Source organism: Dermochelys coriacea, chromosome 4, assembly GCF_009764565.3.
Source record: "Dermochelys coriacea isolate rDerCor1 chromosome 4, rDerCor1.pri.v4, whole genome shotgun sequence".
NCBI classification, from domain to species: Eukaryota; Metazoa; Chordata; order Testudines; family Dermochelyidae; genus Dermochelys; species Dermochelys coriacea.
In genome coordinates this window covers 9,326,313-9,348,470 of record NC_050071.1, presented here as the reverse complement: position 1 = coordinate 9,348,470, position 22,158 = coordinate 9,326,313, and the positions used below count along the sequence as shown (strand labels likewise).

Genomic DNA, 22,158 nt, shown 5'->3' with positions numbered 1-22,158 from the left:
TATCAGGGATTTTTTGAAGATAATGAGGTGATAGTTCCCGAAACCAAGAATGCACCCATCAAATACACATATATTCGACAAGGAAACAAGCAAGTAACAGTTGTTCTCAGACCTCTGGCACCCTCTTCTTTTTATGCAATAGGTATTTTCAAGCACTGGTTCAATAAACGAAAAAGGACAAGTGTAGTACAGTGTTCAATGGAAGAACAAATAATACATAAAATTCCATGCTACTCATGACAAAGTCAAACTTAAACCCCTGAATGTATAATGATTAAGGCTGCGAGTCTCTCACGGAGGTCACAGAAGTCACAGATTCTGTGACTTTCTGGGACCTCCATGACTTCTGCAGCGGCCGGTGCAACTGGCCCAGGGGCTGCCAACCGCTGCTGGGGCAATCTCGGGCCACCTCACCATGAGCAGCAGCAAGCGCTTGGGAGTGGGAGGGGACTCGGGGGTGAGGACTCTGGGCAGCACTTACCTCGGGTTGGGGGGGCTCCCCAGAAGCTGTAACATGTCCCTTCCTAGGCAGAGGCGTGGCCAGGCGGCTCTGTGTGCTGCGTCCACCTGTTGGCAATGCTCCCACAGCTCTCATTGGCTGTGGTTCCTGGCCAATGGGAGCTGCGGAGCGGGTGCTCGAGGCGGGGGTAGCATGCGGAGACACCCCTGGCTGTGCCTTTGCCTAGGGGCTGCAGGGACATGCTAGCCACTTCTGGGAGCTGCGCGGAGCTGGGTAGAGAGCCTGCCAACCCTCCCTGCAGCTCCAGTGGGGGTCCCAAGCCACCCCCCCCAGCACCAGTGGGGGTCCTTGGCCATGTCCCCCAGAGCACCCACAGTGCTCCGGTGTTGCCCTGAGCACCCGCGGAGCCTCCGGACCACTCCCTTCCCCAGGGCACCCAAGTTTTAATTGGGTATATAGAACAAGTCATGGACTGGTTACGGACCATGAATTTTTGTTTACTCCCAGTGACCTGTCCATGACTTTTATTAAAAATACCTGTGACTAAAACGTAGTCTGAATAATGATTTGATGTAAATAATTGGTTTTGTTTGTAAGAAAAGCCATACTGGGTCAGACCAAAGATCCATCTAGCCCCATATTGTGTCTTCCGACAGTGGCCAATACAGGTGCCCAGAGGGAATGAACAGAACAGGTCATCATCAAGCGATCCATCCTGTCACCCATTCCCAGCTTCTGACAAACAGAGGCTAGACACACCATCCCTGCCCATCCTGCGATTGATGGACTGAACCTCCATGAACTTATCTAGTTCTTTTTTGATCCCTGTTAAAGTTTTGGCCTTCACAACATCCTCTGGCAAGGAGTTCCACAGGCTGACTGTGCGTTGGGTGAAAAAATACTTCCTTTTGTTTGTTTTAAATCTGCTGCCTGTTAGTTTAATTTGGTGACACCTAGTTCTTGTGTTTTGAGAAGGAGTAAATAACACTTATTTAATTTCTCCACACCAGTCATGATTTTATAGACCTCTATCATATCCCCCCTTAGTCGTCTCCTTTCTAAGCTGAAAATTCCCAGTTTTATTAATCTCTTCTCACATAGCAGCCATTCAATACCCCTAATAAATTTTGTTGCCCTTTTCTGAACCTTTTCCAATTCCAATATATCTTTTTTGAGATGTGGCAACCACATCGGCACGCAGTATTCAAGATGTGAGTGTACCATGAATTTATATAGAGGCAATATGATATTTTCTGTCTTATCTTTCCCTTTCTTAATGATTCCTAACATTCTGTTCGCTTTTTTGACTGCCGCTGTACACTGTGTGGATGTTTTCAGAGAACTATCCACAATGACTCCAAGATCTCTTTCTTGAGTGGTAACAGCTAATTTAGACCCCATCGTTGTATATGTATAGTTGGGATTATGTTTTCAAATGTGCACTATTTTGCATTTATCAACATTGAATTTCATCAGTCATTTTGTTGCCCAGTCGCCTAGTTTTGAGAGATCCTTTAATAGCTCTTCGCAGTCTACCTGGGACTTATCTAGAGTAGTTTTGTAACATCTGAAAAATTTGCCACCTCACTGTTTACCCTTTTTTCCAGATCATTTATGAATATGTTGAATAGGTCTGGGCACAGTATAGACCCCTGTATGCTTATATATAGGAAAATTAAAATACTCTGAAAGAAAAGAGAAAATTCTGATCAGACTTGTATTGACATAGTTCAATCTGAACTTACTCTGGCATAGTGTTCAGTTTGTTAATGTAGTCTCCACTGTTTGTCTTCTCTGTGCTCAAAGATGCACTGGGTGACTGTTCCATTGCAGTCCTCCTTTTCTTTTCTTTCTCTAGCACATCATGCAGCTTAATAAGTTGTCCAGGTAGCAGTGACATACACACTGGAACTGACAACTGAGAATTAACAAAAAATAAAGTTGCAAAAGAAATGGAATGGGGAGAACAACATTGGTGGGTGTTAACCATGGTGAACCCCAACACCACCACCACACTCTAATAAAAGACAACTACAAAGCAGAATCTTTTTTTAATGGCTGGATTTAGTAGATGAGCACTGGCTGGTAAATGGAACTGTCTTGTGTCCACGTCTACCGTGGAATAAAAACTCCAAAGTGATTCTTAGCAAGTGTAGCTAGATGTTCATAGCAGTGTTGGTGATGATAATATAGTATCTAGGCCTGTTTATTAGCCTGAGATAGAATTTTGGGTTTTGTTTGCCCGTTTGACTTTTGATATTCTTATATCCTTACTAATGTGTGAACAAAGGCACTGTGTGTTGCATCTGCCCACAGCCAGCTGGGGTTTATAGCAAAATGAGAAAAGATAAGGAATAGAGTTAGTGTTGCTGGGTAGTATGGGAGTTTAATATATGAGTGTACACTTGAAGGCTGCCCAACTCCTCTCCCACGCCAAGGTCAAGCAACCAGGCGGGAGGGGTGAGGGAGTTGGTGGAAAGGTATAAGAAACATAAAAGCTAAAGAAATGGTGACCCCGGCTGAAACTCAATCTCACTCCCTACCCATCCCATGGGGTACAAAAGAGGTGGTACTACAGCCCCCAGACTCAAGACCCTCCAAAATGGAATATGACCATAAACTGTAAGGGTTGGTACCAGGGGCGAGCACTACAGGTATAATTAACCCCACTAAAAAGGAGAAGGGGGGGAAGCAAGCAAGCTCTACTGGTGTAAAGAGCTGGGATATGCTTGCTTGTTAACCCCAATAAACATTGCATTACCTGTGCTTTGGACTCTGGTCTTCTGCTTTCTGTCTGCGTGATAAGAACCAAGAGAGGGCAGGGGAGCCTTAACAAGCAAATGCAGCTGTGGCCTGACTTTCTGAGATGCTGAGCACCCACAACGCCATTAATTTCAATGGGAATTGTTTCAGAGTAGCAGCCGTGTTAGTCTGTATTCACAAAAAGAAAAGGAGTACTTGTGGCACTTTAGAAACTAACAAATTTATTTGAGCATAAGCTTTTGTGAGCTACAGCTCACTCCATCGGATGCATGCAGTGGAAAATACAGTGGGGAGGATGAAGTGAGCTGTAGCTCACAAAAGCTTATGCTCAAATAAATTTGTTAGTCTCTAAGGTGCCACAAGTACTCCTTTTCTTAATGGGAATTACGGATACTGAGCCCTTCTGAAAATCAATCATATGGAGGGTGTCTACACTGCAATAAAAAACCCAGAGCACTGAGCCTCAGAGCCCATGTCAATTGACTCATGGTCACAGGACTGAGGTCGTGAGGCTAAAAACTGCAGTGTAGATATTCAGACTTGGGCTGAAGCCTGTGCTCTGAGACCCTCCCCCCTCACGGGGTTCCTGAGGCCGGACTCCAGCCCAAATGTCTATACTGCTATTTTGAGACCCGTGAGCTCAAGTCAGCTGGCCTGGGCCAGCCATAGCCATGCCATGGATATTTTATTGCAGTGTTGATGAACCCTTAATGGCTGGGCTACATATGAAATTTGTACATTTAACTAAAATCAAGTTTTAAATCAATTTAATTAAGGCAATGCAAACTCCCATGTGGACGTACTCAAATCAGTTTACAGCTGGCTTAAATCACTAACCAATCATCATCCACCAATTTGGTCTTTTAAGCAAAACTGATATAAGCCAATTGTGAACAGACAGAAGTATGTCCACATAGGGGTTTGTACAATTTTAACTGAACTGATTTTAAAATTTATTTTAGTTAAACTGGTGTAAATTTTGTGTTTAAATGTGGTTTAAGTCTCAGCCTGGAGCTGTGAAGAACAATCCCTGATAAATTGGCTAGAACAAAGTGGTTTTCAACCTTTTTTCATTTGTGCACCCCTAAATAATTTTGAATGGAGGTACAGACCCCTTTCAAAATATTAGACATAGTCTGAGGACTCCCCAGGAGTCAGTGGACCACAGGTTGAAAACCATGGGGTTGGAAGAAGGAAAGGGAGAAGGCTGTATAGGTCAGGCTGTTGTAGTTAAGACATTTCAAACAGCTTATTTCAGGTCTTTTCTACCAGCCTGATAGCATTTGACAAGGCTTGTGTTCTGACCAAAGCAGAATCACACTCCAGTGATTTGGTCTGAGCACAATGGTAGATTATTTGCAAAGAAGCATCTTGTCCACAGAAAAACTGCAAGTGAAGCAAAAGTTATATTTAATAATGACAAATAAAACTGAATGGAACAGCCCAGACTTTGTCACAGAGTAAAGAAACTTCAAATTAAGCCAAAAGAAACCACCCTTCTTGCAACCTTTCCATAAGTTCTTTTTACAAGAGACAGGTATTGCGGCCGTTTCAATTTTAAACTCTGAAGAGAACAGCACAAGAGATAATGCATGGGTTGTCCTGGACCCTGGGGAGAAACCGCAGTCTGCCAACAGGGGTAAATCCCTTTTTGTGCAATATTGAACTATTGCATTTAAAAAAAAGTCTAGTATTTTACAAAAAGTGCATATGGCAAACACTGCAACTGCTCAAAATTGTAAAAAAAAAAATGAACGCAAGCCCACAATCCTGCAAACACATAGGCACATACTTAATGTTATCGTAGCTTGAAACAGGGTGGTCCTCCCCTGTAAGGACCTGCAGGCCTGGGGCCAGCCAGGTCTGTTCAATCAGCCCACCTGTGCCATAATTAGCTGCATCTTAGCGAGAAGAGGGCAGGACTAATGGAGGCAGGCGACAGCTTGTTAAGCACCGATGTCTCATACTAGATCTGAGAAGGCTCACTTTGCAGTAGGAACTACAGAAAGTGATAGTCTCCTGAAGAAGGGCCTGAAGAGACTTCGGGAAAAGAGTCTGGTCTCTATTCCAAAGCCAGAGAGCGACTTAAAGGTAACCTAGAAGAGGCTGGGAACTGAGCCTGGAGGGTGGGCTGAAGAGGAGCCTAACTCTTGTAGGACTTTCCTTACCCTGGAAGGAGGTCTGAATTAGATGCAATATAGCTAGAGGGAAAAGTTGTGGACAGAAACAGGCCATTGTAGGGCCCAAGAAGCATCTAGGGGGTGCTAGATGCAAAGACCCCTGCAATGCCATGCCCTGATGCTATAGGTCATGCGTTGAATGAAACACTCATAGCCCTGTAAGTAATATTAAAAGTTACGCTTGTGCCTAAAGTGTTGGCAGGATCAGTGCCGTAGGGAGCCTAGCTTTACCTCACAGCCGGCTCCCAGTTCCACAGCTGTCGGGGGTCCATTTCCAAGGCAAGCATATGGACTGAGGCCTCTCTCTAACCCAGTACAACAGCATGGATATTTCTAAGGAAGGTAGACTGAGCCTTCAGTACTAGGGCAGCCTGCGGTTTTTGCTGTTAAGAAAGCCCCTGCGTATGGCATAACCAGTTACACTGGCTCAGTTGGAATCATGTGACTAGTGAGATGGCAAGACTCTGCACCAGTAGGAGCCAGTCTGTCACATACAGGACATTTGACCAACTCTGTCCCTTATGGATGAATAGTCTTTTGGCACGCAGCTGTGAGTAACTGAATAAACTTTGAACAAAGGAACTTCTGTTAAATGGATGAACTTTTACTGATAGCCAGGAAAGAAGCAGCTGTGATGCAATACTGGCATAGAGAACTCTATGACCAACGTATGCTGGGCTAATATATATAAAAATGAAAGCCTTCTTCAGCTAATGCAAGGTGTTATAGGATACTTAACATAAGTGAACAGGATTATAGAATTCAGGCAAAGTAATTGCTAGAAATGTGTGTGATTTATTTATATATAAACACATGCAATGTTCTAATTTCTAATTGTGTGCTTAATGCATATTAATATGTTGATGTGATTAATTATATCTATGAATTATTCATACCACATTAATATTAAGCACACTATCAATGTAAATTTGAGTGTAATATACAAAATCACACATATGTAGTGATTATTTGGCCAGAATTCTATAATCCTGATCATTTATGTTAAGTATCCTATAACACCTTGTGTTAGCTGAAGTAGGCTTTGGCTTAAGTAGAGGGGTGTTGTACCATAGTACAAGCATAGGAGGTGCCTTTATGACCTTGGTAGTGGTAATGCATTTCTTCAGAACAAAGAGATAAGAGGTACACCTGGTACCATTAAAAACAAGGTGGAAAGATGACTGGCTAAATCTAGCCTCAGCTGAGGCATGTAGTACCTTTTTACTGTGAACAGGTAGGAGAACCTTGGGGTATAACTTTGGAAGCACACCTCCTGTGTAAGATGAACTTAATACGGCATGAGACCATAGAATATCAGGGTTGGAAGGGACCTCAGGAGGTCATCTTCAGGAGATGTGTTCCTGAAAACTGGTATTGTATTAAGTTGTTTTTCCCCTGCACTATACTATTGACTTTTCTGCAACAAATAAGGCTGATATTGGTTATTTGGTCTCTTGAGTATATTTCATACAAACCAACATGTGATCAAGCAATTGACAATACAATTTACCATTTGCTGAGAACCAGCACTGAAGAGCTTCCCTACCTGTGTGACCGTGAAGATAAAGCCTTTCCATTCCTCCCCACTATCATAGTCCTCGACCTGAGAGAATAAAAAGTAGAAACCTAAGAGTGACTCCAAAACCAAGTATTTCCTGGTCTCTGCTGTGTGTGTCCTTCTCACAATCCCCTCTGAGTCTGCATTTTTAAGTTGACTTAAAAAGGAAACCAGCTGGAACTTGTCAGGTTTCCTCACTGTCACCTCTTACTACTGCCTTTTTGTGCTGAGTGTTCAATCTGTACTCTGACTAGGGTGACCATATTTCCCAAAGGAAAAACGGGACACCATGCAGCGCTGGCCCAAGCCCTGCCTGCCCCCCTGGACAGGGCTTAAAGGGACTGTCCAGGCCAAAACAGGACATATGGTCACCTAACTCTGACCTCCTCTGGAAGCTCCCCTTCTGATTTAATGCACAGGATGCCATAGTGACTACCTACCTTGAGACTGAAGACAGGTACAATCCCTCTGTATGACACCCTCAAACCCCTTCTCACATAATGTGGAGGGGGTGATAGGCTATGGAAAATTGATTCCCTTTGCCCAATACTTAGCAGGGGTGGAGGGTGAGAGCAGGCACTCTAGAGAGAGGCAAAGGGACCTCATCACTACACATCTGCCTCTCAGTATGTATGGGGCGGAGAACAGTAGGGGATGAAGACACACATGTAACTATTTTGGAGGGGGGGAGAGAGTAGAATTCCCCCTCATGTACTCCGTGCCCCACATTCATCTTCACCACTTCCTCTTGCTTTTTTTTTATCCCCTTTCCCATTCTTCCTCTCCTCGTCCCATATCTCCTCACCTTCGCTGCATATGAGAGAGAAGGGAAGTGGAAGTGAGCACTGCACCAGAGGCAGACCTGGGTTCCCTAACTGGCCCTGCCACCGACTTGCTGTGTGACCTTGAGCAAGTCACTTCTTAGCTCTGTGCCTCTGTTTCACCTCACATCCTGTCTGTCTTGCCTAACTAGACTGTAAGCCTTTCAGGGCAGGGAAGGTCTCTCTGATTAAGTATGTAGAGTGCCTAGGACAATGGGGTGCCACTCTTGCTTGGGGTGCTATGGAATGCATATAAGTGATAGAGATGACATGGGAGGAAGCGAAGATAGAGACAGGCAGAAGTTGAGTCCTGACACACAAGGAGCGGGGGGAGGAGAAGGAGGAGCCCCCTTGCTTCAGCAGGGAGCAACAGTGACTGCATGTGCAAAGGAAGCCCTGCAACCCCCTCCCAGGGCTGGAAAGAGGGGAGTGCCATGGTCCCAGAAGATGGAGAAGACCCCTCCCCAGGCCAGGAGTGGCAATGCTCTCTCCCAGAGGTTCCATTCTGGGTGCATTTGTTATTTAAACAAACTAGAATGATTCCAAAATGCCCCTTCCCACCCCCAAAAGGCAGTGGGTATCATGCACCAAGCTTTGAAAAATAACAGCCCTGCCACTGCTTTTTGCTATGTTATGGGGATCAAGAACAGCTTGGGTCAAATACGGCAAATGTGCACAAGTCATGCCTTTCTAGCTTCACTGGGTTCACTCACCTTCAGCTCCACTTCCTCATTTCTCAGCATCAGAATGAACTGTGCACCGCACTTTTCATCTGGATAAATGTTCACTACTGATGTCAAATTCGTCAGCTCTAGTTTCTCTAAATACTGAGAAAGGAAAGAAAGATGGGCATGCATTAGAGCACATCTAAACAAGTCAGCTGTTCCCAGCAGACACTAACTGAAAGAAGAAAACACCAGGGTTTTCTTAAATTTCAGATTGGTGCCATTAACATACATGGCAATACACAGTCCTTTATTTCTTCTTTGAGAAGCTGTTTTCAGCTACAATATACATTTTTGGGCAAACTTCTCACCACTCTTCAGTGTAGGTATGCAGCACAGATCCCAGAATTCAACAACATTCCCAGACTGATTACAAATTGTGCTAGATTCAGCTCTGGGTTACACTGATGTGTCCCATGTGGAGTTATTTTACTGATTCACCCTGGCAGCCAAATATGGTGGGTCCCATTAGCTGCAATAGAGGAGCATAAAAAGTTGAGTCTCTTTGAGGCAAGAGATAACTAGATGGTGGGACGGAGGTTGTCCTGCATGGAGAAACTCTTAGGAAGAGCCCACTCAGCAGAGAGGGCAGGGTAAATTATATGGGCCCTATCATGCCAATAAACACACAACATGAGTAAATGTTATTTATTGGCAGGATAGGGCCCTCTCATGGGGTGGCTTGCCCCTTTAAGGGAAGTCAGGGTCCACTGTACCCATAACAGGCATCTTTAAGGAGAATGAGCCCAGCTCACCTGTAAGCAGTCAACTCCTTAGGTGGCTGGTTGGTGGCTAATGAGTATCTGCCTCTGATTAAAAGGCAACCAGATGTCATTTATGGGAGACTACTCCTAAGAAGAGGAGTTCAGGGAAAGGAAATAGCTCCTCACAGGCTGGGCTCCCTACAGCCATGTGCCGTTGGGAGAAAAGTTGCAGTTAGCAGGAAAGCCATGGCTCCAGGGAAAAAATCAAGGTTGAGAGTTAGCAAAGTGCTTGGCTGTGGGATTGATAAACTCAGAAGTCATCTGTCTCCTGGCTGAGAAGCCTGGGCGTAGTTCAGTCATGCATTCCCAATAGTAAATCAGACCCTTGGTTATGGGGATGCTGTGTGACGTGCTAAAGCCACTCAGGGAAATTGAGGAAGGGTGCACTTCCATTCCTGGACCTGGCAGCAAGGGGTGCATATGGATGGCACATACTATTGATAGGCTCATAAACTTTAGTTTGTGCTCTCCCTTCCCAGGCTGCCCCTTCTCCAGGGGGTGTCTGTTGTGGACATCTGACTGCTCTGAGGCCACTTCACTGTGGCTACTTTATACTGACATGGAGAGGTAAAACTCTTCTCTCTACCCTAAGGTTCCCTCAAGCATGCCACTGGCAAGAACATTAGAGCTACAATGAAAAACAAATAACAAATGTTAGAAAGCTGAGAAATGCAGCTTTAAGGGGACACTTCTTACACAAAACACCCACACAACTTTTTAGCTTTGAGCCCTGTAGACTAACAAGAGTTACAGTACTTCACTAAATGTTCCTTCTAGAAGTTCTCTTGTTATGGTTGACTCTTGGGTGAGTAGGAGGTGTCTGTGACTATGCATAGATCTGTTGGAGAAAAAAATAAGGGAAAAAACATCTTTCTCCCATCACAAGTCCATCTCAGTATGTACATCCTGTGATGGGGAACATTTTGGGGATGTTACTTGAGTTCTGTGGAAATCTACAGTAAAAGTATGTTAATTCTTTAGGGTAATTACCTGGGAATTGCTCGTGTGAGCATCTTGCTCAGTTACTTTCTGATTTGAATTGAACAGCACTTCCAGCTCCATTCATTGAACAGATTTGTTGCTAATATAACTGAAGTAGTTTCACTGAGCAAAGGCACCGACTTCTGCTGGTGCCAGTGGGTGCTCGCCCCCCATCTGTCTCCAGTCCCGCCCTGCCCCCATTCCAACCCCTTCCCCAAATCCCCGCCCCAGCTCTGCCTCTTCCCCGAGTGTGCTCCATTCCCGCTCCTCCCCATCCCTTCTGGAGCTTGTTACGCTGTGAAACAGCTGTTTTGCGGCAGCATGCGCTGGGAGGTAGGGGGAGAAGCGGGGATGCAGCATGCTCGGGGGCGGAGGTGCGGTGAGGTGGGGCAGGGAGGGGAGTTTGGCTGCTGATGGGTGCAGAGCACCCACTAATTTTTCCCTGCAGGCGCTCCACCCCTGAGCACCCACAGAGTCACCTCCTATGTCACTGAGCAATATGGACTGGAGTTTTTGGTTTAAGAATCATGTTATAAACCATGCTATAAAGACTGCCTAAAGCAACAGAGCTGATATGCTCTTCATTTGCACAAGTGTAATCAAGAATAAACCCAGTGAAGTCGATGGACCCACAAAAGGGTATATCGTATGTGAGAGAAGAACTGGATCCCTTATCTATAAAAATGGTCTCAGAAAAAAATCCCTGCCACACTGCTCTGAGAAGCTATACATAAAGAACACGTGGTTGTTGCGAGCAGAGTTTCAACCGCAGTTCAAACGGGACAGACTATGTCCACGTGGGATATGAAAGAACTTTTGCTTTGTATTGAGCCTCATTTCTGAGGTGCAGATTTTTGGCTAGAAAGGCAGAAACTCTGCGTTGGAGCAGTTTATTGGACAGACTGGTTTAAGTACCCATATGCAAGATGCAGAAGATGTGCATATTATAACTATATCGCACCTTTTACCCTGACTGGTCTCCAAACAATTAAAAAAGTGTATACACACATATAGCAGCTGCTTCTGAGGTAAAACATGAGGGAGGGAAAGTCTTAGTCAAGGACTGGACAACCTCCCTGCTCTCATAAGTGCCATGTGCAACATGTTCTTGAATGATCCTGTATAGTAAATGGGCAGGAGTTAATGGGTGATCAGGATATTCTGAACTAAGGTTTGTAAAGCACATTGAAGATCTAAAGAACTGCATATGGGCCAAGCAAAAGGCTAAAATCATTAATATCAAAATGTTGCGTTGCTTGCAGAGTGCTCCCCACTAGCCATTGGTTCTCATCTCAAAAGTGAATACACAGAATAGCCTGAATGACTAAGAATCTTCCTTTTGTTAGGAGTAGACACACACTATTTTTATTATTTGTATCACTTTCTACACTGTAACTCAGGATGTCTGTTACAGTGCTTGATACATGTTCCATGGATTTCAAACCTGCGAGAACAGGGATGGGAGAGACACTTGCAGTATATGAGTATATACTCACTTGGTGAAAATGGCTACTAAAAATAATCATATATACATACACACAAGCATGTTGTACTACTCACGGTTGGGGTTTTCTTATCACTATAAAAGAAAAGTGTAGTCCCTCTGAGTTCTGTCCAGTACTGTTCAAAATCCTGTTGGAAAAGGGCAAGTTTTAGTTTACCTGGAAAATCTTTTTAGCCCTCAAAGAAAAGTGAATGAAATATGGATAAGAAAAGTACCATAACCCAGGTAGGTTTATTTCAGTGCTTTATAGTTTGGTAAACCTCAAAGACCTTCTGTTTTATAACTTCCAGCAAATGAAACAATTTGTAAAATTATTTCATTCCAGGTCAGGAGTTCCGATATATAGACTTGGGGGCTGATTCATTACTGTGCTACTCCAGTTTATGCCAGTGTAACTCTATTGGCTTCACTGGAGTTATTTAAGTTTAAAACTAGAGTAGCATCGTAGTGATCCACATTCAATATCTTGGTTATGGTAACTGACCAAGTATTGGTATCAGTATGGATTATCAACAGCACTGACAATATCTCAGTATTGATGACCAAGTAGTTTATATTTTTTGACATTTTTGCCCCTCATTTAAAACGTGAACTCCAGCCTGGGGGAGAGAACTGTTTAATAGCTTTTATTTTTCATATTGCTCATCCTAAGTTGCATAAAAAGCAGACTCCGTACTGAAAACAGATGAAAAGGAGGGCTGGAATTTGTATTAATTCAGACTATAATGACTGTGAACTAGGGTGGGAAATGGGATTTGGGTCATCTATGGCAAACAGCAAACTAGACAAAGTGCAGACTTTCCTCTCACCCCTGTCATCAGTCAGTTTGTTTTAATTATTTAAAGCAGTTAGGGATCAGCACAAAACCAGTCACTTATTATTCATCAGAGATACTTTCTTTGTACACCTCTTTATTTATTCCATGATTTCTACTATAAATCTGGAATCCGTACATCTTTCTCTGTTGACTGGGAGTGTATGATTACTACTTTTTTCCTCAAATCCATCAGCTAATTTCTGTTAAAGCTTTAGGTAGTGAATAGCTGTCTAGACACCTTCTGAACACATGCATGGGCCAAGATTAAAAAAAAAAAGTGTGTGTAAAGTTAGGCAGGCTATTAAGTCCCATTTCTAGATGTGACGGGTTACCTCCTACTCCGGAGTGCCACCTGATGTCCTGGGGTACCACTGAGCCCATCTGTTTCACCAGCCGAGCTACCTTACCCTGTCCTGCTAAGCCAGGCCCTCAAGCCTCCTCTAGCACACACACAGATAGGGACACACCCAGCTACAGAAAGACACAGATACTGAAATCAATACTGCATGGGAAAGCTTTCGGCTAAGGAATTGCCCAGCACTCAAGTGCATGCCCACTCTGGAGAGTAGACCCAAAATTGTATTGTCTTGCACAGAGAACTGTACAGTGTAAGCTAATTGAAATTTGCCTTCTCCCTCAATATGGACAGAGATATGCACAGCTTTTTGCACCCACCCTCCCCTTCCTGTGTTATGAATTACACAAACTGGGTTTAAAACAAAAACAAGTTCATTACATACAAGAGATATATTTTAAGTGATTATGAGGGATAGCCAACAGATCAAAGCAGATTACCTTAGTAAATCCCCCCTCCTCCCGCAAACTGAGTTTAACACACTAGCTAGGTATGATATAAATTAGCAAATTCTCACCCTGAGTGATAAACGGGCTGGCAGATTCTTAAGGCACAAGTTGCTTTGGCTTTCTCAGGTTTTCATACACAGGCTAAAGATCCTTTTAGCCTGGGACCATCACTTCCCACAGTTCAGACCTTGCCCCTCAGGTGTTTCCAGGTGTGTTGTTGTAGGGAGAATGAGAACCCTCTTGATGTCATTGTCCCCCTTTTTATATCTTCTTCTCACTTGCTGGAAAGCTCTTTTGCTGTGACCTAGGTCAAACAGTTCCCATTGCGTAGTGCTACCTCTGAGATGTTTCTATTGTACACAGTTCCTGGGGTAATCCTTGTGCTTGTGTGCATTTCCTCAATAAGCCATTCACATTGTTTGGCCTTTTTACTGTCGTACCTGGCAGGCTGCTTGTGGGTGTTTTCAACCTCACAACATGTTTCAATAACACATAGCCAAACTTCATAACTTCACATACAACGACAGCACATGCAGTCCAATGAGATATTAATGTCTAGCAGAGCAAGCCTTTTAGAATACCTCAGAAGACATACTTTGTACAAAACTCATCCTAATTACACGACAGTGGTGAATATTGGGGTGTCACACTACGTACCTAATTAAGTGGAATCTGATTTTTTTTCAGAAGCGCTTATCACCCAGAAGCAATCATGTGGAATCCCCATCATTAGAGGTTTTTAAAAACAGGTTGGATAAACACCTGTCAGGGACGATCTAGGTTTACTTGGTCCTGCCACAGCACAAGGGGCTGGACTTGATCTACACATCCTACCATTGTTCCCCTGAATAATCTAGTCCCACAAAGATTAATATTAACTGTACTGGGTTGTTTGTTCACCAATATCTCCCTCTAACCTAAAGCTAGATTGTTACACTCACAGTGACACTTTATCTACTTCCCCTTTCAATGATGATAGACTATTGATCTGCAACCAGCTATTGCCTTATTGTTGTAAATCTTCCCTGTAATGAACATGCTAGTTAGTGATGGGAAAGGCTGTAAGACAATTGCAATTAAACACTCTGCTCTCTTGTCTGAGGATGCATGAGAAGCATATATTGTGGGCAAAGCCTTCCATTTTGGGATTTTATTTGTTTAAAATTGCCCAAGTATTTATCAGTGTTCATTACAAAAATTAAAAAATTAACATAATAGTTTTCTGGGTAAATACGAGGATGGTTAATACTGAGAGGCAGGAGGACAGAAAAAAGCAACAAAGAGAAAAGAAAGAGTATTGAATGTAAAAGCAGTTTCAGGCTGTGGTGTATTTCATGAACTCTACATTAACAGTATGTATACTATGCCAATGCAGGCATGTATCTCTTCCACTACCTTGCCTAACTTTAACAGACAACCTTACATTTACACTGAGACTAATTTATTATTAACCTAAACACATCTACCTGTTTGTCACATACTTGGGTGCCCCAAAATTCAGGTGAAAATCAGTAAAACCTTTTGTAAAACCTGGGGATTTTTTGGTAAAATTTGGTTTAAAAAGAAAAACAAAAAACAAGGGCCTTACTTATGGACTAGTAAATGAAGACAGAAAAACTGTAAAATATACTTTTGAAAAAGTACTATTTTGGAAAAAAAGTGAGCGTTTCTCACACAAGGGTAAAAATTGCACATCTGCTAGGCCTGACAAACTAAGGCATGGATGATATTTCCTCCCCAAACCTCTACCTGGTGACCTCTCCCCCATAGACTTCAGTCTCATAATTCTTTTCAGTTCTCCAGAACCACTTGTGGACTAGAGTGATTCTCCCCTCAGCATCCTTGTAAGCCCTGAACTGTCTAGAATGGGGTTATGCACTCAGGACTGACGGCCTTCTTCCAGCTTCAGCCCCAAAAGAACTAATGAAGGCTGCTAGGCCCCGTCCTTGGTTAGTAATTCTGGCCAAGAACAGCAGGATGACAGGCAAAGTTTCACCTTTTTTTGTTATGAACGAGTGATACTTTGCTTTACTGAAAATGCACTAGCTGACTGGAGGAATTCCTGCTATCTACTTACTGAGAAAATCTGGTAAAGATGTTGCTCTGCATGGCTATATAGGGTGCAAGGGACTCTCTCATGCTCCTCCTGTATGGCAGGGAAGCAGCATCCCAGGGACTGACTCCATCCCTCCCCCAATGCTGGCTGATAAACTGAGGGATGTACACTGCATCAAACATGGAGCTGATACACAGTATGTTCCTCTCATCTCCATCCTCCATCTTGATCTGCTTCTCAAAGCACGAGAGGCAGCCCAACCTGGTGCTGCCTCATACAATGACCTTGTCGCAAAGCTACAATTTAGACCAATGAAATTGGCAACATTTCACGAGAAGAATATTTACTTTTGAAAATGAGTAGTCAGGTGACCTGATCCTCTCATACAGCTATAGTTCAGGCTCCCCACTTTGGATAATGTGTAAAAGAAGAGGGATCTGATTCTCCACATGCCATTGCAGCTCCACTGAAGTCAGTGAATTCCCCCCCCCCCCCACACACACACAGAATGAGCTGACACAAGGGCTATGCACCACTTTAGTCTCTCATAACCCCGTTTTGAAGGCTTAAGAAGTGCATAGTCTTTATACAGACATTCTGCATAGGCATGAATTTCACCCTAATAAGAATGAGCAAAACCAGTCACTCTGCAAGCTCTGTGCATTCAGGAATATCTTTGGGTCACGGGTAAACAAACTCAACACTGCCTATAAATAAGGTGCACAGACTTGGTCACCTTTATTCCAACTAAAATTAATAGAATTGTGAACCCATGCTGCCTTCTCAGCATAGCACCTGCTCTGTAACAGGCTGTCCAGAACTGCCATTTCAATTGCATGTAATGCTAGTTTTCCCTTTTCCGATTTGTTGTGTGATAATGCTGTGGCCCGAATAATAATGGCCATGTTCTACTCAAGGCGTTATTGCATTTCAGAGGTGGGTGAAGTGATTTCTATTCGTAAAATGCTTGGGGATTAAGAGCAGAGCCATTATATAAATGCACATTTATTACTATTAAAGCTATTGGGGGGAAAGTGTTACTAAACATGGCTATTTCCATCATGCTAGATAAAATAAAGAATCGTTTTAGAATAAGTCTGATTGCTGCTAGCTATTTGAATAGCAAGAGTAGTAGTTTATTTGTGGTTTCTTGGTGTTTCAGTTTACTGTACTACCTATTACTATGCATGTGAATCACTCTGCTATTTTTGTCTTTCAACTGCGTCCATCCTTAGTAGCATGTAACTCCTGTGTGCTCTCTGGCTTCATCTACACTGCAGTTTCCTCCATGTTATGAAACTTTTCTTGAACGAATTTTTAATTTAAATAATTCTGATGGCTGGTGCCTCAATTTTTAAATAGGTATTTTTTTAAAAAATTATCTTTAAAAAGTAGCTTTGGCAAAATTATGTTCTGTCCATGCCAGCTAGCATACCAGTGTCAACAGAAGTCATTCTTTAGACATGGATATAAACTGTAGGCAGATGGGGGATCTTTATTTCTCTAACTGATTTTCATGGCTCTGCCAATTATGACATCAACATTGACATTTATCTGGAGCTGAAAGAAAGGAGAGCAGGGGGAGAGAGGCAAGGTTGCCTTTAAGGACACGATTCTGCAAAAAGAACCATGCAAGTTGACTTTTTGGTTGTGCAGAGCCCTATAGAAATCAATGGGGAATCTACATGGGCATAGAGATCTGCTCATGTGGTTCTCTTTACTACATTCAAATAGACTTTGAAGGACAAGTAAGGAATGTGCAGTATCTAATTTGTTTATTATAAACAGGCCCTGACTGAGAACCATAGATCCAAGCCACATACTGTCTTTAGGGAAATATGACTCCAGATCCAACAACAACAAACTTCACAGCTTGGTTCCGGCTCTACTTTTTATTCCCAGCAGATACACATTTGAGCTGATACCTCAAACACAGAGCTCCTGGTGCTCTGCTTGATCGTAAAAGATTGCATGTTGAAGTTTGGAAAAGCAATGTCCTGTCCTGGTCTTCTTAGCAATGTTTTCCCCTCCTCAGTCTGTTACACTGCATACTGTGTGCCAGTGGGTCTTCTTCTGTGCCTACAGCTGGCTGTCTTTCAGTATGTGAAGTTTTGGAGGCTATTTCAGGATGAAAGGTCCTACATAAACGTTATATTAAATTATTTTATAGTATGCTCCATATACAAGCATACACTGTTAATGATGGACATATCTCAGATTGAAGTTTTTATTTTTCTAATCACTGGTCCAAGATGAGAGCTTCAGTCATGTATTGGTCCTGAATCGCTAAGATTTTCAAAAATGAGAGTCTAAAAGTTAGGCTCCTAAACTCATATTTACGCCTAACTAAGTAACCTGATTTTCAGAGAAGCTGAGCAATGCTATCTCCCCTGGACTGCAACAGCTGACACCATGTATAATTTTTCTAGCCATGATGGTTTCTGAGGTATTGCGCCTTAAATGTAATGCTGATCCCTTAGTGTAGCAGTGGGGTTTTTAGATTAGTCTAGGACCATCTGTAATAACCTCAGTACATATTTTGTCAGTGGCTTAGTTTATTTTTTTTTATCCTTTTCACTGCCACATATATTAGGTTTCACATACTACCAGCAATCCCCACTATGTTTATCAGCAACACACACCCCTACGGGAGCTTGGGGAGACCTGCTAGAGTTTTAAACCCTGCTGAAACAACATTCTGTGGAAAGGTTTCAGAGTGGTAGCCGTGTTAGTCTGTATTAGCAAAAAAAATGAGGAGTTCTTGTGGCATCTTAGAGAAAAAAAATGTATTTGTGCATAAGCGTTCGTGGGCCCGGCTATTATCAGCAGGAGGAAAAAAAACATTTGTAGTGATAATCAGGTTGGCCCATTTCAAACAGTTGATAAGAAGGTGTGAGTAACAGTAGGGGAAAAGTTTCAGATTAGCAGCCGTGTTAGTCTGTATCTGTAAAAAGAAAAGGAGTTCTTGTGGCACCTTAGAGACTAACAAATTTATTAGAGCATAAGCTTTCGTGAGCTACAGCTCACTTCATCAGATGCGTGGGGGTAATTAGATGGAGTGTAAACCTCTGCAAAAGCCAAACTTTTGGTAATATCTATTGTTATACCCCTGCTCCTGGACACTTTTGACCTAACCTTGATAGCAGTCCCTCTCATTATTAAAATTTCGTAAGGAAATGCAGTTCTGTAACAGACCACTCCCATTCCTGAAATTAAGTCTCAATACAAGCTACCATGGCCTTTTCTGATGCCCAAGAAAATGTTATTGCAGCACTGAAAAATTATCAGTTACATGTATGATTCATAGATACTAAGGTCAGAAGGGACCATTATGATCATTTAGTCCAACCTCCTGCACAACGCAGGCCACAGAATCTCACCCACCCACTCCTGCAAAATGCCTCTCGGTGATCTTGGTGTTGTGCAGTGAACTGCCAGTATGTGAGCTAGTGACTCTGGAGAGAGAGTGGCTTTTAAAAGATTTCACATATGGGGGAAATTGAAAAATATCTGCTGTTTATTTCTGGACTGTTACGCAGCAAAATGAAACTTCAACCAATCTTCCATGTAGGAATACATCATTAATAGTGATGTTCAAAAATATCACTGTTCTGAACTTCCTCTTGCTATATTGTAGTTAAAAAAAAAAAGGTAGTAGTTACTTTTCTCTTTTTGAGATAGTGTATCCACCCCACACTACTAAAAAAAAAATAATGGGGAAATATAACTTTACCTTCAAACTTATTTTTTAAAAAATTCATATTTGCACAGTGATCAAGCACAGAAAATATTAAATCTTTTATAGCCATGACTGGGTAGGGGAAAGGATTATAATGGAAACTGTTTTGCAATCTTAACTATAATGATCACTGTCATCAGGAGCTAAAATAGAGAACTCTATACTAAAAAGCAATCAGCATGTTCAAGGACCTGGTCTGTAAATACTTACTAATAATGTTCACACATGCATACAAGATCAGGATCAGGGCATAAATTATTATCCTGCCTCATAAAAATTCCACTGTACTGTGTTTCCAAAGTAGTCCATAAATAAGTTAAATGATTTCAGCACTATATATTTTTAATTATTGTAAGTCATCACCATGCTCATTTTAAATGCTCCATGACTGAGAATGAAGGCTTAAGACTAGTATGGGATATTTCAGAACAAGATAAACAAATCAAACTTTGCTCTTGTGGCTTAAAATGTAATCTACGTGTCTCATCATTATTGCAGCTCTGAAATCAGTCTCAATCAACTTTCCTGTAGATTATAAAAAAAATATGATGGGGTACTGAATAATTATTATGGTGTGTAATGCAATTCTTTTGATTATATACATTTATAGAATAAAACTGAAATGGAGTAAGAGTCCATTGGAAAACCCAATGTAAACTACAGTTTCAGAAATCAACATCTTTCTCAATCTTCGATTGTTATAATATTGTCTACAGAAAAGGAAATGCATGTCTATAATGCATCCGATGAAGTGAGCTGTAGCTCACGAAAGCTTATGCTCTAATAAATTTGTTAGTCTCTAAGGTGCCACAAGTACTCCTTTTCTTTTTGCGAATACAGACTAACACGGCTGCTACTCTGAAATCTATAAACATGGAGACCATTATGGTACATTTTATATTTATATTATTTTGTTAAAGAGTCTATTTAGTTGAAAATATATATATATATATATATATATATATATATATATATATATATATATATTATATATAAATAAGAATCTGAAAGCAAAAAAAATAGTAGTTTCAAGTACGGGAAATATTACTCTCTGATGCAACATCAGAAAGTGCCAAGAGATACGCAGGTTTTGTTTACACACAAACTTAACTGAAATAACTAAATCTGTTTTAATTTATGCCTTTAGCTATTTCAGTGCAAATCTGTGTGTGGATACTTACTTCAGAATAAGAATTTCTTATTTTGATTTTGCTTAAATTGGTAAAAAATTGACTTCAACTAAATTGTAATGGGACACTTTTATTCTGAAATAAGTGTGCACAGGACTTTCACTAAAATAACTAAAGGTGTGAATTAAAACAGATTTAATTATTTCAGTGCGAGCTGGGGTGCAGACCAGCCCTAAGGAACAGGTCTCAACACCTGTAATGGGTTACAACACATTTCTCAGAAAAAGTTTAATTGAACGTAGCTGCTCGGATTGTGCACCTTACCTGGTACCGTGCACGTCTGATAGATAGAAACCCTTCAAAGTACAGGGGCAGAGCAGTAAGCCTCTGTCTCGCCTGGAAGATTCGTCGTGGGGCTGGTTCAGGGATTTTCTCAGGCTCAGCCATCCTGCTCCCTCCCTATCCGCTGAATCTTGGCTGTGTTCTTTTCCTCTGTGTATTCTTGTCTGCTTATCTTTAGCCTCTGGCAAAGGAAAGGTCACTCCGGTTTGAGAGAACAAGGTGACGGTACAAAGAGGAAGTCTTGGTGGTTATTTTTAAATAAACAACACACCACACAGATCCCTTTCTCACTGTATAATCCGAAGAGGAACAAGATTAAATGGATTAAAGGGAACGTTCCTAGCACGCTATTTGTATGTTTCCACCCTGCAGACCAAGGTTCACAATCACAAATGATAATTATGCCATTTCTTACAAGGATTATTATTATTGGATTTAGTTGGGGATCTGTCAGAGAAACCTCCCTCTCACAGTTCAGACTCTGGAATCTTTACAGGTGACCTGCAAAGAAAGAGAGATTGTGCCTGTTTGCTTCTGAAATGTTTGTTTTGGCTTTTTAAAATTCCACTTGGCTTTTTACATAAAGAATGTCTGACAACTGCTTTTGCTGCAGATCTGGTGGAATTCTGACATAAGAGGATTGAGAGAAGAAGGTATTTTTAATGAAAACTGCTGTTTTTATTGTTGATACATGTGTAATTCAGATTTCTGATAAACACTTGGGGGGGAAAACTTTCTTTGTGAAAAATCCATCATCCCCAAAAGTTCAGATAAGGTATGGGAGAAATCCCTTTCCCAGGGTGAAATTCTGGCCCTACTGAAGTCAATGGCAAAACTCCTGTTGACTTCAACAGGGCCAGGATTTATCTTCAGGTTTGCATCCCTTCCAGAAATCCTCAAGAAAGAACAGGGACAGCAAGACATTGTGATACTTCTATAGGTAACAAACAAACAAAAAGTATTTGAAAGCGTGCTCTAGAAAAAGGGAACACATTTTCCCCCGTTATTCTTGTGGGTTACCTTCAAGGCTCCTTTTCTGCTTCCCTGCAACCTTCACGCAAATCTAATAGGGCTTTAATATATGTGTCCTGTTTGCGAGGCAACTTTTAGACTCTGCAATTGCTAGGCAAGGGTAACAGAAAATCTGGTACTTCCCAGAACTACGTGAAAGTAAAATATCTACTTTTACTCTGCAAGTAATGACTTCTTAGAAACATCCATATTATTAACTTTTTCTAAGAATTTATTAGATGACAAATTTTTTCCAATTGTGCTACTTTTGGAATATTTTTGTAGTAAAATGGCAGAACTTGACTCTACTGAGGAAATTCAGCAATGGGGCAAGATATGCACCATTTTTGCAACATTCAGTAGCTGAAGAGCGGCACTTACTGAACTCCCAGCCTTGGAAAGCCAGCACAATCTAAAACCACCATCAGTTCAAATCAGAAATCAACATGTAATAACTGAACCAGTCTTACTATATTTTGACAGATTACAGCATGATTTAGTGA

At 41.8% G+C, this 22,158-nt stretch overlaps 1 protein-coding gene across 2 annotated transcripts in view; it reads right to left on the bottom strand.

Moving 5' to 3' along the window:
- The window catches only part of STAP1 (signal transducing adaptor family member 1), a 29,146-nt gene extending 8,262 nt beyond the window's left edge, over window positions 1-20,884 (bottom strand). The window contains exons 1-5 of one of the 2 annotated variants that reach the window (XM_038399986.2): window positions 20,627-20,884; window positions 11,813-11,884; window positions 8,496-8,609; window positions 6,950-7,006; window positions 2,206-2,378 (exon numbers count right to left, since the gene is read on the bottom strand). In XM_038399986.2, coding sequence (XP_038255914.1) covers window positions 2,206-2,378; window positions 6,950-7,006; window positions 8,496-8,609; window positions 11,813-11,884; window positions 20,627-20,749 — 539 coding nt within the window. In that variant the 5' untranslated portion in view covers window positions 20,750-20,884. The remainder of the gene's footprint in view (window positions 1-2,205; window positions 2,379-6,949; window positions 7,007-8,495; window positions 8,610-11,812; window positions 11,885-20,626) is intronic. The other variant, XM_038399987.2, reaches the window with a different exon arrangement.
- Window positions 20,885-22,158: the final 1,274 nt, after the last annotated feature.